Source organism: Tympanuchus pallidicinctus, unplaced genomic scaffold (assembly GCF_026119805.1).
Source record: "Tympanuchus pallidicinctus isolate F22 unplaced genomic scaffold, pur_lepc_1.0 scaffold2, whole genome shotgun sequence".
Lineage (NCBI taxonomy): Eukaryota > Metazoa > Chordata > Aves > Galliformes > Phasianidae > Tympanuchus > Tympanuchus pallidicinctus.
This window is the reverse complement of record NW_026294721.1, coordinates 29,408,198-29,425,376: the sequence shown is the minus strand read 5'-3', so window position 1 is coordinate 29,425,376 and position 17,179 is coordinate 29,408,198. Positions and strand designations below refer to the sequence as shown.

At 38.5% G+C, this 17,179-nt stretch overlaps 1 protein-coding gene across 5 annotated transcripts in view; it reads right to left on the bottom strand.

Moving 5' to 3' along the window:
* The window catches only part of MANBA (mannosidase beta), a 48,106-nt gene that overhangs the window by 20,471 nt on the left and 10,456 nt on the right, over positions 1 to 17,179 (bottom strand). For all 5 annotated transcript variants that reach the window (XM_052683308.1, XM_052683310.1, XM_052683309.1 and 2 more), the window contains 5 exons: positions 15,247 to 15,417; positions 12,004 to 12,127; positions 9,428 to 9,603; positions 6,555 to 6,665; positions 1,100 to 1,251 (listed from right to left, as the gene is read on the bottom strand). In XM_052683308.1, coding sequence (XP_052539268.1) covers positions 1,100 to 1,251; positions 6,555 to 6,665; positions 9,428 to 9,603; positions 12,004 to 12,127; positions 15,247 to 15,417 — 734 coding nt within the window. The remainder of the gene's footprint in view (positions 1 to 1,099; positions 1,252 to 6,554; positions 6,666 to 9,427; positions 9,604 to 12,003; positions 12,128 to 15,246; positions 15,418 to 17,179) is intronic.

Sequence of the window (17,179 nt, the reverse complement as noted above, 5' to 3'; positions counted from 1 at the left end):
TGGTGGGTGGTGTGTTCCAGCAGTGGCAAGAGACAAAGGGTCACTTCTGCTGGTACAGATTTTTTATGAGCACAACATGCAGGCTCCTTTTCATTGCTGGTGAAAACGCATAATTACTGGTGGTGTTTATGCTGAAAAAGAATATTTCATAGTTGAGGATTTTCTCTACCAAATAGTGTTATTGTGCTTTGTATGTATTGTAGTTTCCGTGGAAATAAATAGATGGCATTATTTCTGGAGTAACTTACATAAGTCCTTTTTAAGTACTGGCAGAACAACGTGTGGAAATACTGTATGTTATTAACAAAGCTAGTCAAAATACAGCATGCCCTCCATCCCACTTCTTGAGTGCCATATCAGCAAAATTCAAGAGCAGACCAAATAGGGAAGAGTGAGACTTCTGTGCATTTCTCCATCCCTGCATTAGGAAGTTTGGAACATGGCTTAAGTGCTCTTCCTGTCAGTGTCAACGAGTACATTCCAGGCAATAGGAACAGATAGCCTGAGGATTATTTTAAAAAATGTCTGAAAGGCCAGTAACCTGTGGACAGCAAACAACCATTCTACCATCAGCTATTGCACTTACTAGCACTGAACAACATTCAGATCTTGCAGTGTTAAGTCTTAATTCTGAGAGCCTTAGCACCAGCAATTTGTGTTCCACTGCAACAAAAATGCTAAGTCATGGCTTGAAACAGTGATTGAGCACCTGTAGGAAGGCAGGGCCAATCCAGGGGCACTCAGTTGCATGCAACACACCTGAGTGACTGGAAGGGGCGGAGTCAGGATCCACTCCTTCCCAGATCTCATTTAAGGATTGGCAGTGGAGGCAAGAGTATCTTGCTGGAGATCTCTGCATATCTGAGGCCTTCTGAAGGTAAGCAGCTTCTTTCCTTTCTGTGCCCACAGCTGTTGCCTTTGAGTGAATCCTCATTTGCTGCAGCCTGGGACCATGCTGCTCTGCTGTCATAGCTGCACTTTCTATTGCATTACACCTATCTTGAAAGGAGTCCACCCACACTAGTGTCAACATTTGAAGGGCAAACATGAAGAAGTAATGGTGATCCTTTCTCCTAAGAAAATATCAGACGTGGCTTACGTGTCATAGGTCACTCTATCCTGGAAAGAATCTGCTGGAATCCAATTTGAGCCCTTCATGAAAATGGGTTGGCCATTGATTTTGAAGTAGAAACTCAGACCTGGAGACCCAGGAATAGGCTCCTGAACAAGTTCTACTGTCCGAAAATAGGCCTGTGAAGACATAAAACATAGGTTTAAAGCAGACAAAATAAAATCAAAACTATAACACAAGCAATTGAACTGAATAACTTAAAAGTAGTCAAGAAGTCAGAAGATGTGGCCTCATCTCTTACGGTACTTTTCAAGCAGAAATTAAAAGTGTATTAAAAATTTTTTTATAAGTGTTTGCACATGTATATGTGAGACAGACACATGTTTACTTGATGGAAAAAATTGTTAAATTTCTATTTGGGAATCACTGAAAGGAATGTGGGCTGCATTAGATCAGATACACTGTTCTGATATTTTCTCCTTTTAGAAGGAGACTACAGAAGCTCTGCTGGAGATCTTGTCCCTAAACATCTAGTTTCAGGTTCATCCAGTAAAAGCAAAACTGTATTCTGTTGTTGCCTTGAAATTATATCTTTTAAGAGATATGCATTTAAATAAAAATGCTAGTTTGAAAGTGAAGGTCTCTCTGGCCTTAACAGCTGTATTTGAATAGTATGCTCACCGATCTGGTTTCTCAGAGACCAGTTTTGCTAAACAGTCACCAACTCTGTGTAAACTATTGAAGTCCATTCCAGATTCAGGTAGATGCCAAACTGTCTTCTACAGCTGCTCTTTCAGCCTAACATCTGCAAACACTGGGGGGGATGGGGGGAAATAAATAGCAAAACATTTCTCCTAACTGCAAGTAGAAGATGACTTCCCAAGAAATCATTCTGGGTGTTTTAGGACAGTTCATCTCAGCTAAAGTGACAGTGCTGTTCTGAAGAGGTATATCAATTGCCACAACACACAGGCAGTACCATGAAGCAGTATGAGATGGACTGCAGTAACACACTGCACCAAACCCTTATTTTGCAGAGGTATCTTCCCCACCTATTGTGTTTGGATCCAGTGCAGTTGCAAAGTGTTACAGAATACACTTCTTTCAGGAAGATTTTCTACTACTTTTTCCCCTCACACCCTTCTTCTGCTTTAACTTATCTGGATCAGAAAGAATTTTTTTTTTCCTTTTTTCTCCTTCTGGTACCTGTTGCTCATTATCACAGGGAGAAATTTGGGAAACTGAATAAAGTGAATGAAAGCAAACAGAAAATTTCAGCCAATGCACACTAAGCAACAAGTTTGGAGCTGGACCACAGGAAACTGTTTTTGTCTAGGCTACCCTTAAGCTAGCAACTACTTCTTTCTCAAATGACTATTTACAAGCTGACCTTATGAAAACATAATAGCAGAGTACAAACTGTTCTCTCTCTGCTTTAAGATACAGTTGGGACTGTATCTGTCTGTCAACCTGGCTAAATTTAACCTAATTAAGTAACTGATATGTCTGCCTTTAAAATGAAATGTAATGCTTTATTTCACACACCAAACAGTTCTGTAGTTAAACTGGGACGTAACTAATCCCACTATGTGACTGTGATTATTAAATTTTTAACTTATTAATAATTGTTTAGATTGGAAATAATTTTCCTGTCTGAGGCAGTAAAGACAAAAAAACTTCGGGTTTTTTTTTTTTTGCTTCCTCTTCAGTGCTTCATAGTCAACAGAACAATGATTAATTAAATCCCTGGACAGACACAATGCAAACTAGGTGCATGAGTGGAGACCACAGATCGCTCACCTCAAACTGAATCCCTGTGCACTGTGGCAATGAACATACAAATTAAAAGAAAGAAAAAAAAAATACTGTACCTCAGGTCCTGTAGTGTTGTACAGCGTTGCTCTAAGGGTAACAGTAGATTAAATGCAAAAGGATCTCAGCATCACCACTACTGTAAAGGATCAACACTGAAGAAATTCCCAGTGACAGAAAAAAACCTTACAAAAATCAGACGAGTGAGAAGACACTTCTGGTTCCCTGGCCAATATTTCTCAGCTCAGAGAAATGCTTAGCACAGTATCCAACCTCTACCTCTTTTCTACTGCGATCCTTCTGCACAATGGGTCAACTGAAAACAGATCAGCACGATGAACTTAGCTTTAGGACAGTAATCTTCCACCCATTCATAGAATTTTGCATATATATTCTAAGCTGAGAAGTTTAAAAAAAAAAAATAGCAATCATACACCTCTCACCATTCTAACTGCTGAAGACTACAAAAAAAACAAAAACAAAAAAAAACAACCTACATCACGAGTACTACACTAACTTAAGAGTTCTGACCTTCCTCTAGTGAACTAAATTACTTTGAGAAAAACCCTTTAGTCTCTAGTGCAACTCTTTTTTTGTGGCACAAAATGGAATGAGATTTATAGATGTGTATTTAGGAGGTCCTCTTAATGGTTGTCATCAAACAGGTTGAGACTGTCTTAGAGTGCAGTTGTAGTGGAGTATTTATATTACTAACAGAAGTAATGCGATATGCTTTATTCATCAAGTGGAACTCATGCAACTGGCCAAATTAGAGGCAATTTGTTAGGCTAGAACACTCAGTCAAGACCACCCACACAGCACAAGTGCAGGGAAAAGCTCCTCAGCCCCATCTCACATTTCCGGGATCCCAGAGTCTGATGACTTTGTGCTCCCAAACCATTGCTTCCCAGGGGCACACCTGGGAACACAGCACCTCTTCCCATTCTTACTGCAGCTTTCTTCTACCAAGCAGAGTCAAAGAAAGTCAGAGGGGAACTGCTAGGATCTGGCATACTCGATTATGCATCCTTATGGCTCTGACCACAGCAACTTTGCAATGTGCATCACACATCTTGCTCTCCAAAGACTGATATTAATCTCAGACTTGGATCATGGAGAAGAAGCTTTCTAGCCACCAAAAAACAAACACTTGTCTGATTCTCTCAACAATTAAGACACAGATATGTATCTTTGAGTCACATACTAGGGGTTTGTACCCAATGGCTGTGGAACCAATTGGTGTTCTTTAATTTAGCACTAGGAAAAGTAACAAGGACAAAGATGTCCAGACCTGAAATAAGATCACAGAATGCCCTAGTGATCTAACTAACTAGCATGCAGCATGAAAATGTGTGTGAAAATTACCAAATCAAGCGGAGAGGCTTTTGTAAGTCACATTAAAAGGCCTGGGGGAGAAGTGGGTATAGAGACACAGAAGGAACAATGGTTGGAGGTTAAGATCCAAGTACTAAAATAGTATCATGAAATAATGAAAAATACTGCTGAAGAAATAAGTATATAGAAAGATAGAGAAACTGATTCCAAAATCAAATAAGTGCCTCAAAAGACAGTGAAAGAGATACTAAAGAATACTGAAAGTATTATACTAAAGTATAAGAGATACTTCTTGCCATGCCTACATCAGGGAATTTATCAATAGCAAATAGAACTCAACCTCTCTCAAGAAAAGCCATTTCATTCTAAGGCAATTTCTGTCTATGACTTTGCTTTATATTATCTGAGAAACAAAGTCCAACATAGAGTATTCAAACAGAAAACCAAAACAGAAACCCACGTCATCCTGGATGTTGGCTCTATTCTATTTTGTTTTTCTGCTGCTCTCAATGGCAGTGTGTAGGTACTTCTTCAGTCAAAGGGGGTCAGCAGAATGGGCCAGAGCCCCAAAGGTCTCTGCAAGCACACACTGGGAGGCTACCCAGAGGATTTCCCAAAGGATTAGCTAATGTTTTGGAGACTAACATATAAAAAAAAAACAAAACAGAAGAGTCCCTGCTAAAGACAGTTGGATTAGATAAGATTCACACTGCATATTCTTACTTACACAGTTGTTACCCTTTAGTTTTCGTTTGTCCAAAGACATGCAGATACTCTGAATCCATACAGAAACATAACATTCAAAAAACATTTCACATCTATTAGTTGCTCACCAGAACGCAGCACCAGGTTCCCAGCAAAAACCTTACAGAAACTTTCAGAAATGTTTGTCACTGCACGTGTTTCCTGAACTATCCAAAGTTTATTCAGTTCTGCTGACGTGAGGACAAACTGTGCTAGAAAAAAACTGCATATGGAGCCTTCATTCACGTGTACAGCTCAGGGCAGGGATGTGTCAAAATCCAAGACAGAGACTCAGAGAACACATGAAGGACAACTACACTTTGCACTACAAATCTATAAAGTCTTCGTATGTGGTTAATTCGTAATGCCAGCAGTGCAGTGCGTTTGCTCTTTTCTGCCTTTCCCTTTGAGGAAAAAAAGGCTTGTAAATATCTTTTGCAGACCATTAAACCCCTGTGACCATATGCCCTAGGGATCTATGAAAAATCCTGATGGAATTACCCAAACCGAAACAATTTCCCTATGAGGAAACTTGCAGCTTTTACACAGTAATAATGTGTTTATTTGTTTTTAAATACAGGCTTTTAGAAGTATTTCCTACTGATTTTCCCAAGCACAATACACTGTGTTTATTTAGTATGGTTTTTTTTCATTTTTTTCAAGATTTATCACCAAAAATAGCAAAGAACTATTCCTAGGACCTCATAATCAACCTTACTACTAGCCCTATAAAGTCTGAGACTCCAGAAGCTCCTGTTTTTGTAAGGTTTTCTATGTGAACAAACATTATAGCAAATAGCAGTTTTAGATGCCTAGTGACAAGATTTTAGTGAAGCAATATACCTCAGAACCATCTAATGCATATGTTTACGTGGTTGTTTCCACATGTTAATGGCATAAGGGTCTCAGTCTTACTCGTAACTGCTTTTTTTATTTGTTTTTCTCCAAAGGATAGTGGGAAATTGTCTCTTCTGAGCTTATTAGTAACAACAATCAGATTATTATACAGCCAGTATGTTGCAGAAAACCTTAAGCAGATATCTTATCTCTAAATATTACTTTTCTGGTCAGTTTTAAGATGTTACCTCTTCTAGAACTTGAAGCACTTCTATCACATTCTAACAAATGAAATTTAGAAGTTAGCTTCTTAAGATTACACCAATCCTACAATTTTTTTTAATGTGAATTAGCAAGAAAAGTTCAATTAATAAACCTTCCCCAACATTTATAATTTATAGAAATGTAAATGAGCTTTCTAGTACACAATATAAAAACATCACCACAACTGATCAAGTTTAAAGGAGAGTTTTGTTTTTTTTAAAATAAAAAAAAAAAAAGGAAGAAAGGTTAAAGAACTTTTCCTTTCTGATGTTTCCAACTATGAGCCATCTTCTAGTCTGAATGAAAGTAAAGACTCCTATGAAGGCTAAAGCTACCACAAAACAGGTAAACATATATTGTGACATTAAGAAAAACCCTTGTTTCTCATCAGTGCTTTTGCATGCATATTATAATCCAGCAAAACAATTCAGAGCTTTAGATACGCGACATGTAGAGCAATGCCAGCTATAAAACAAACTGAAGGGCTCACTTTTGAAATTTTCTCAATCTGGTATCCTCCTGCCATGATGAAGGTTGTTGTCACATTGTATCCAATTTGTTTTCCATGTCCATTTGGCCACCAAGCTTCTACTGTAGAGTTCTTGAACATGCAAGAGGAAAAAGCCAGAAGGTTTTTATGAATAAAGACATAGCACACACCTGGGGGCTCAGCTGCCTTTGAGAGACCTGATGAGTTTATGTGCCTCAGCTGAGCCAAGGTAAGTGGGCTTGCTCCAGCTGAGGCACTGAGGTGAAAAGTGGTCAAAGTGTGATTGATCTCTCATTTGTGTCTCAGCTACTACTTCACTTTGAGTCCACAACCGGCCATCAGCATGTATATGCGTGCATGTGTGTGTATAGACAGAGAGGATGGCTGATAGAACATTTCTCCAAAACTCTAATATCTGAGTCTCAGAAGCAGACATTGCTTATTAGCCTCTATCATACCCCTCATCTAATTGCCCTGTTTACCTATTGTATGCAAAATCAGATTTACAGGGGTGACATTTTTCAGTTGTGACCTCGGTAGTATGTGGGCAGACTGTTTCAAATAAGAGGTTTCATTCACTCATTTCACTGCTTTCTGCTTTTTATCTGTGCTTCCTAATAATTTCAATAGTACTCCAAGATTTTCACAAACATAAAAGAGCTACCTTTAAGATTTAATTTTCTCATTTTTCTAGACAGAGAGTAATATTTATATAAATAATTTCCTACACTTACATGCATTTTCATTCCAATAGCCTACTTCTGCTGCTCAGTCCTATTGCCAACATTTGCCAGCAAATATTTCCACAACACAAAAATTGTGGAAAGAAAGCAATAACGCGTGCAATCAAACAATGCAATGATCAGCACTGAATAGAGTCATGAAAGGAGTGCCTCAGTCTTTCTGTATAAAGGGAGACCAGAGAGCAGCCCAACAATATGTTTTGCTGTAGCCACCCTTGGACATAATAATTAACATATTTAGAAATATTTCAGCTTCCTTGGAGTTATCATAACTGCTTGTGCTGAAGTGCTGATCTCTGAATTGCATGGATACAGATGGCAGCACAAAATCATCATGTGCCCCAACAGCAAGGGAGCATTTGCAGCCACCTAGGACAGCTGGAGTGTTTCATTGGCCAACAATGATGTCATCCTCACCATTAGCTGATAAGCAAAATACTGTCACATTAGCAACACAGCACTTTGTGTGGGGATTTCTAGATAAGCATCTCAGCTTATATGCACCACTCAAGTACCTACTGACTTTCTAACATAATTTGCAACAAGCTCTCAACTAAAAACAAATTTCTGGTGAGGTCTCACTATTTAACAAGCACCTCAGAAGACTGTCGTATGGAGCAAGTGCTCCTTTATGCTCGTCAATATGTTAGAACACATTGCAGGGCTTCTCGTAAAATCAGCTGCCGTGAGTTCATGCAGCAAAGCCCTCCGTGTACAAAGAATAACAACACACTGTTGCTTCTGCTCTGAAGGAAGTGCTTCCTCACAAGCTCACAGTTATACCCCACTAACAGATTTCTTCTGAAGTTGGGGGTGGGGTGATTAAATCAATCACTTTTGAAGCTTCACACTGTCGTGCTTGCACAGTGTAATCCCTGGAAAGGCTAAGCAGAGACTAATGATTGCTTAAAATTCATCTAGGTATTTGTAATTACTCACACAACTTGCACATCTGGTGATAAAAGTAATAAAAATAGTATGTTTACATGCTTTTCTGCTTTACGTCAAAATAAAACAAAGCAGATCATTAGGCAAATCACTGAACATGCATACTGAAGCACAAATGTCCTGTTCATTTTTAACATGTTTTTTCTCCACTGAAGCAACTGACAAGGTAACTTAGGGATATGCACATAAGACATTCAAACTGGGGAAACAAATGCAGTTACATAGCAAGAGAGAAAATTTTTGGTAAAGGCCAGCATAACGTCCAACAACTGTCACAAACATTAAGATGTTACTAAGTGCCAGGGCTATCTGAAGCCCCAGCCTGCTTGCCCACAAACTTGGCTGTGCCCTATGGCAGCAAAGCAGACAACAGGTCCTGCTTGGCTCCAAGGGACAGCAATATCACAGGCAGCTGGCACTGCCTTAATCTTAATTGCATCTATGTCATAAAACTCAACACAGTTTCTAAAAAACCACAAGAACTCAAGAAGGGAAATAATGCTGGTGATTTAAGCCTGCCATTGGATTGTTTCCCAAAACTCTCTGAAGGTGAGCCCATTCTTTTGTCTTCTATCTCTAGGGTGTATAACAAACAGTAGAGTTCCCTCTTCATTAGAGCTTTCTCTAACCTCCAAAATTCCTTCTAGCCCTTGCCTACCCAAAGCCAATATAAGGAATTACTACACAAAACTTCCACCAACACTACTGCCAGTCAAGTTCTTCACATGGTTCTCTTGCTTTTATTTATATGAAAGAATATTTACTGAGAGGTTTGAGGAATGTTTCCTCTCTTTCCTTTGCATTATATTCCAGTCCCAATCAACCAGATAAACAATGGCATGAAAGACAAGACACCTACTGCCAGAAGAGTTAAGTGAAATATGGCACACAAAATTTATGGCCATGAGGACATGATCTTTTTGTTTTGTTCTGTAATAAGGGAAAGGCTTCAGCATCTTTTTTGATATTGTGCTACACAGATTTAAAAAAAAAAAACAAACAGCTTTTAGAGAGGGAAATAACTTTTTTTCCTATCCTGTAAGGGCTACAGAACTTGTCAAAATCAGGAGCAAAGAAAGAAAGAAGAGGGCGAAACTGATATGGAAGCAGAAAGACCCATTGAAAACCAAGTGCTACAGTACAGTTTGCATTTGGCTAGAGCTCTCATGCACAGCTCCTTACCTTGCTGATGTTTACAAGCAGCACAATACTGCCTTCACCAGGTTGCAGCTTCACACTGTATGTTTGCTGTGTTTGCAGTTTGGGAATGTTCACAGTTGCAAGACCTGCAATTGGCTTGGAGCCGACTACATTAAAGATGGACTCAATTTCGAGACTCCACTGCTGAGCTCTACTCACTTAGTAAAGGGGAAGAAGAAATGGGAATACAGGAACTGAGTGTATGTATCTATTAGTTAACATGATCTCTCATCAAACAAACAATTTAAATAGCTCGGATTAAATTCAACAATTTTCAGGTAGTGTTTGAGCCAGACCTACAAGGTTAATCTTACTTAGTGCATTTGATATTAGATTAGATTTTCTGACTTAGAATGGAACTACGTAATGTGATTTATGTTTTATAATGCTTTTCATTCCAAAGCTATCCAGGGCTTTTTCAGAGTTTTGTACAGAAGTCAGAGAATATTACACCAACCACTTTATCATTAGGAAAATGTTTCTTTGTTCTACCTACTCCCTCAGACATTATATTTGCTTTTAGTCAGCACTCATATGAACATGGTACTCTTTAGGAAAGATCGTAATCACAAGGAAGTACAATCACTTTTGTCTATGAAACAAAACCAGTATTAACAGAAACTGAGCCCAATTTACCCCAGAGTCACTAACCAAAATGAATGGAGTTATGCTGGGAATGAATAGGGCCCACTGTGTCTAGACTTGATGGGCTCTATCATTATATCCTTCTGCTCTTAAAGTTTGGTGGAGAAAGCAAGTCAACGACTTGCCCAAGACCTCTCCCCACGGCTACCTGAGCAAGCCATCTCCTTTACAAAACAACTTATCAAACAAAGCAAGCCAGGGTCAAGGTTACTCAAGTCTAATGTTTTAATTTCTCACTTATCCCAGCAATTATATTATCTATGTACAGGCACATCCTGGCTACTGCTATATTCATATATAACAGATGAATGTATATAAAGCAGAAAACAAGGAAAACTAAAACCGAGACACACTTTGTATCCATAAGCTGCTCATCACATATTTCACATATTCACACATTCTAGCTCTCCTTCCAGGGAAAAAGAGCTTCCTCCAAAACCAAACAACTACATTTGGCCTTGCTGTGACTTTTACTGCATTTTTTAGAACTACAAGCAGTGAATGGGTTTGCAAGTTTGTATTGCATCCAGCGTTACCCAAGGAAGATGAATTTCAGAAATGTTGGAGGGTTTAAAAGATAAACCCACGCAAACTACCAGAGAGGTTGGTAGTTACAGAGCATCTTCCCTTCCATCCAAGAGAATAAAGAAATTCCAGCCTACCCATTTACTGCTGAAATGCGGAATCTAGGCACAGAAATCAAGAACAGTGAATCTTTCACAGACTCAGTGGTCAAAAGGCAGTGACACCAGATCTGTTGAGCAATGTAAGCACATAGCCAGTTTAAATTCAAGTTGTTTATTTATTCTTTATTTTTCAAATGTTATTACGTATGGATACTCATACGCTGTGGCTCTGGTTTCAAAATACTCTCCGTGGAATGAAAGAGGTTTGCTGTCTAAGCTATTCAGAGAGTAACACTGCCTACCAGAAGGTGGAGTTGTGGGAATGTGGGAGGGACCAGGAAAGATTAGTACTGTAACTAAGTTCTAGAGAGCACAGAGCTGGTGCTGGGGCTTTCCATGGAAATTCCAGTCACGTTAATTCTAACTAAGATCTGCAGCTATTTCAGAAAGCTTTAAAAACATTCAGGGAGTGACGTCTTCCTCTTTTATCCTACACAAAAACTCTGTTCCCAAGGGCTGAAATTCAACCCAGTGCAGAGGACTCACGTGCTAGCCTTTGCTCCACTGAAGTCTGGGCTCAACAGGCAGTGAAAATGTGCAGGTGGTTTCCAATGGGCTACATTACCTTTTGCAGAAAGTTCTGACAGAAAATTAACTACTTTGTTCAGCTGCAATAATCTTCAAGACAAAGGAGAGGAAAATCAAAAAACACATCCAGGGAAGAAACCGGTTGGGTAAGTTAGATAGCAAGAATGCAGAAGGTTGTCCTCTCAAATTGCAGCCTTAACAAATTACCACAGTATAAGAACACTGCTCTTCTGCCTCAAGCTTCATATTGTGCCCTGAAAATTCAGTGCTCCTGAAATTCTGCTTGCTCTGCATTTGCGTTCCCAACACTGAATTAAATTTCCATAGTAGCTTTGTCTTTGTTTCAAATGGAGGTGCAACAGAAGTGAGACTCATTTATTGGAAGTAAAAATACATGCCAACAAAAAAGAATTTTTCTGAAACAGGTGAACTGGGACTAACCTCAGTTACACTATATAGTATTTCTTAAGTTATTCTGTGATCTTCAGGCATAAAAAGATTCTAAATTCTAGCATTTTAATCAGTACTGTTTGTACTAAGTGCTGGTTCAAGACCTAAAAGTGTGTGCTGTGGTAAGCACAACAAAGTGACAATAAAGCCACAGAACCTTTTTCTAAATGAACAGTTAATATAGCTTAACAATAAAGTGGTTTGTTTTCCAGAGGTGAAAAAATAATAAAAGGCAGTAACGTGACTTACCAAAGAAAGGAGTTAAAGAAAAGTAAATCAAATGATAATGGTTATAGGCCTCAATCCTCACATCTTTCCAGATTCCTTGAGTGGGAAAAGAAGGGCCCCAGTCCCAACTAAATGAACACTGCTCCTGGAATACAAAATAATTACACTATAATTGTCTATTTTTCACACAGAAACTGATGCTGAAGCAGAAATGCGAAGTATTTGTTATCTAGAAATGAAATATTATCATGCAGTGAATTTTTCCAATTTTCTTCAATTTAGAATAGCCTACAGTATCTTTCCTTTTACTCAGAACTCTGTTGCTACTACCTGTATTATATAAAAATACAACTTTGTATTAAATTTCCACATATGTTAAAGTTTAGTATTAGTAAAAGAGTAAATCACTTCTCCCAACAACTAAAAATAAAATGAAATGTTAAGATGGAAAAAAATGCAGCCAGAAAGTTACTTTCAGTTCTGCTCTGAATTGTCTTAGTTTTAAGGTCAATATTTAATTTCATAACTAAAAGACAAAGTAAGCAGAAAGCAAATCATTACCAAGAGAAGCTCTGGAAGAGAATGATTAAACATCATGGGCATATCTACAATATTTTAACCTCTGTTTTTCATGGTAACACCATAAATTAGTACAAGGAAAGAGGTGTGCATGTCTGGTTATTTGTGCAGTTCAGTTCTGTTCACTGTTGTTTTCCCCTTTTTTGTAGTTCCTTCATACAAAAACAAGGGAACAAAAACACGGTTGAGGAATATCCTAGTTTTGATTCTAAGAGAATAACCATCTGAATTATAAAATGCTTGCTGGGCATGGAAGTGCTTTCCATTTAGCAGTTTTTCAAATGCAGTGAGATCTCTACTTAACAAACCCCTTGAAGACATCTATTCAGCTGTCCTCCAAGCTTTGCAAGCCCCAGCCCTCAAAGCAAATACAATAGATCTCCTTAAAGTCTTGTAGAGTGACCTACAGTTCTAAATTTAGAGACTAATAACTTGCAACCGAGGCATACTAATTTTGGCAAACCACATCGCACAAGTCTGGCCTATCCCCTGCACTGCTGGAGTCAGTCTGCCTGCCTATCAAGTTGCAAAACAGCCTTCCAGGAAGCGAGCACTGCACCCATTTCAAGTGTGAAAACAGGGACAGTGCATTCTTAGAAAACAAATCAGATTGAAAGCAATTTTCCCTTTACACAACATAAGCAAATGAATCACTGATGGACGGTCAGGTTTCACTAATAATACAGCAGAGACTATCAGAAATAATGTGGTAAGAACAATATATTCATATCACTAAAAACTGCTTACTAGAGAAAGAGTCGCATTTCACCACAGATTGGTGTTAAGATTTAGATACATTTACTGCACTTAATGCTGAACCTCGAACATGCACTCAGTTCTCCACTACTACAAGATGATAAGCAGCCAGCTTCATTTAGCTACGTTCTAGTGTGTTTGCTCCCTTTTAAATGGGACACAGTTACTGCTTTTACCACATACTTGAAACTAAAAATGTTTCAAATGTTTCTGGAAATGTCTGTAGCAGTTTCCAAGAACAGCCAAGCTCCTCCTTTGAGAAAACGAATGAAAGTACTTTTGTGCAAATTTTGAAGTATAGTTCAGTAAAGTACAAAATAATTCCTGGCCATTTTTGTTCTATAAATAAGATTACAGCTGCTCAAGTGCCTTCTTCCTTTCAAGCTCCTCCCTGAACTGATTTCTAAGAAACATAGTGGAGATAGCATCAACTTTCTGAAATGCAATAAAAATAAAAGCAGCAACAAGTAGTGATACAGACAACATCTTAATACTGATGTATGTATGGACAACATGAAATTCAACTTTCCATTAATAAATATAAAGCAAATTATACCCATGTTTAGATTAACAGGATTCTCCTTGCTTTTTGAGAGGCTTCTGCAAGACCTTGTTAAAAAAAGTTTAAAACTCCTTAAAAAAGAAAAGCATTTAAGAGGAGACAAATATGCAATAAATAAATAAAAGCAATTCCAAAGTAATGCCTTCTATTTTATTACTCTGGCCCATGATGGCAGAGGGGGATGTTGGTGGTACGGCAGTAGTGGTTGAACCTTTCCATTGTTACTGTTACATTTTGCTGCTGTGTGACAGATGGCAGCTGAGGGGCAGACTGACAACGCAGCACTTGACATAGAAGTGCATACAAAGCAAAAATGTGCAACTCAATTCCTGCATGCTGAAAAAAATCGCACCCATTGACATTCATCGACATTTGCTGAACATTTATAGAGACCAAACAGTGGATGTGAGCATAGTGAGGCAATGGGTGATGCCTTTCAGCAGTGATGATAGTGAAGTGAAAGACAAGCTACAATCCAGACGGTCAGACAGATTCTTATGAGCATGGCATGCAGACTTTTGTTCATCACTGGCAAAAATGCATAGCTTATGGTGGTTGAAAAAGAGTATTTGTAGCTGAGAGTTTGCTCTATTAGATGGTGTTTCTGTGCTCTTTGCATGTGTTGTGCTTTTCACGAAAATAAATAGGTAGCATTATTTTTTGAGTGACTTACAGAAGTTCATCTGGCCACCCTCTCTCCCTGGCTTCTGCAAAGCTGTCACAAATAAATGAGATGCTATAAGAATTATAGAGAACAGCAATGAAGTCAGAGTTTCTGACTTTTATTCTTTGTATATTATTGTTGGTTTCACTGAATACCTACCTAAAATTCACAAGGTAATAAGATGCAAATAGGTCCTCTATTAGATAACACTTTTCAGGACAGAACTGCCCAGTATAAATTGTAAAAACATGAGCAAATAGCAAACACTCATAAAGCTGCTTGGCTGAAATTTTTACAGCCTTGGCTATATAAACTGGTATTTGTAACATGGAATAGTGTCAGTATATCTTGTTAAATCCACCCAGTGGATTGAAATGTAATGATTACACATTTTTCAGTGCTACTCTGCTCTCTTAGCAGCCAGTCTCCTTGCTGACTCCTCCATAAAAAAAATAAAAAAATAAAAAGCCTTTTAAAAACTCCTACCAAGTAAGTGTGCTTAGCCTGGCCTTCATACACCTCCTATATTACCTGCATGCTTGGTTACAGGCTTCTTAGGGATGCAGCAGAAAGAAATTACAATGAAAAATACATCCTATTAATAAAAATGACATTGAAGGTTTTGGAATACATCTGTAAGGATAGCACATAGCACATTCCTCTCCTCATGCCTGAAGCCAAAGACAGAGAGTTCTTTACCTACCTTTCTGATGAAATTAGCATGGCACTCGCCTTTCTGCACAGGTGGAGGGCACGCTGGGGGGACGCTGTATGCTTTGTGACATCTGCTCTGCTCTGCAGCATATGAAATGGCTGATATGAAATGGACTTGAATAAAATTGACCTCCTTGATCATGCTGGTAATATCAAAGCTCTAGGTTAAGAGAACAAAGCAAAATCATTACAGCACTGACATTATTTATGAGACTTATAATCACTATCACATTGGGGTTTTAATACCATATGGATATTATTCAAAAGCATTTGATCTACAGCTTCAGCAGGCTCTCGGTTTTGAAGAAAAGAAAGGTTATTCCTTATTGAAAAAAAAAAATGCACAGTAGAATTCTAGATACAAAAACCTGTCTGGACAAACTGCTTTGCCCATGCTGAGTCCTCGCTGCAGGCTTCAGCAGTATGATTGCACACTGAACTGCTTGAAGAATGAGGATGGCTAGAGAATTTTTCCCCTCCTGCCTCGCTCAGAACTCATCTGCATTTTTTTAGAAAGGCACTTTGTTCCAAATCAGAGGGCTGCTCTATACACTAACTCACACTGTGCTGCCAACTTCTCTATCACAAACCACTGAGCTGAATTTTGCATGAATGCCGCAAACTTGTATTTTACACCACGTCCCCTCCCATCCATAACACTTACAGACACTCATCCCACATTAGCACCTCACAAAGAATTTGGGGGCTTCTTCATTGGCTCACAAAGGCCTCTTCAGTGTGGCTGGATAGAGGGGTAGACATTCAGTTTCAGAATTGTTCTGTGCTTCTAATAACTAACACTCATTTCTTCTAAATAGTGTTCATTGTAACAAACCAAATCTTAGTTATTTCTTCCATTTGTGAACAGCCCAGCCAGCACCACTCACTTCACTTTTATAGCATACAGCACTACCCACACAGAGCCTTCATAGAGACCTTCCTGAAGACACAGCTATCATGTGCAAAAATGTGAACAAAGCAGAAACGCAGGTCAGAGCCATCCTAGACTCAATCTGATACAGTTAACTCTGGTTATACACTGAAGGCCATTTCATGAACTGTAACAATCTGATACAGAATGAAGTCCCAGAAATAAGAGCAAACTAGTATCACATTCCAGTACTACGCAGCCTGCTACTAGCAGTCCTTTAAATACTCTCCCAAATATTGCATGATTTCTTCAGAGCCATATGAAAACTCTCATTTCACAGATGGCAACACTAAGTCACAGAGAAGCTGAGTGATTTGTCCCAGGTCACAAAGACTCAGGTGGCAGAATCTAGCTCTCATGTCTCAGTTCAGTACCCGCAATAAAACCTGCCAGAATGGTAAATGCAGAGATATGAAGATACCAGTTTTCCATTTTAACTAAATGACTCCACTAACAATTTTCTTTGTTTTTGATTCCCTCAAGAGAAAGGCAAGGATCAAATGAGGATCAATTTATGCTACTACTCGGGAACCGTTTTACACTTTAAAGCTATAACATTAGCTTGAATGCTTTTGCCACTCTCCAGATCATTCTATGATGATCTTCATGCCCCTGTGGGCTGAGCTTGGAAGATGTAGCAATGTCATCAAAAGCCCAATGCTAAATATCAAAACTCTGTATAATGGAAAGTAATGGAAACCCTTATAAAAGTTTTGTACTATGTGTATTTTTAATTTCAGTATTCAAAAGTGATCCATTCTAATAGCAACTAGTAAGCAGATTTACAGCTAATAAAAAAGACTTAAGCTTAAATTTTCTTAGAGCTGTGACAGAATCCAAGAAGCAAGATTTGTATTATTAGCTAAACCAACCCTCTTGTGTGGGTCCACTTGTTTTGAGCAAGACATAGTTACATCTAGATCTGATCATGCTGCTACTTACTGAAAAGGCAAGCACGCTTCTCTTCCCACCAGTTATCTGATTATATCTG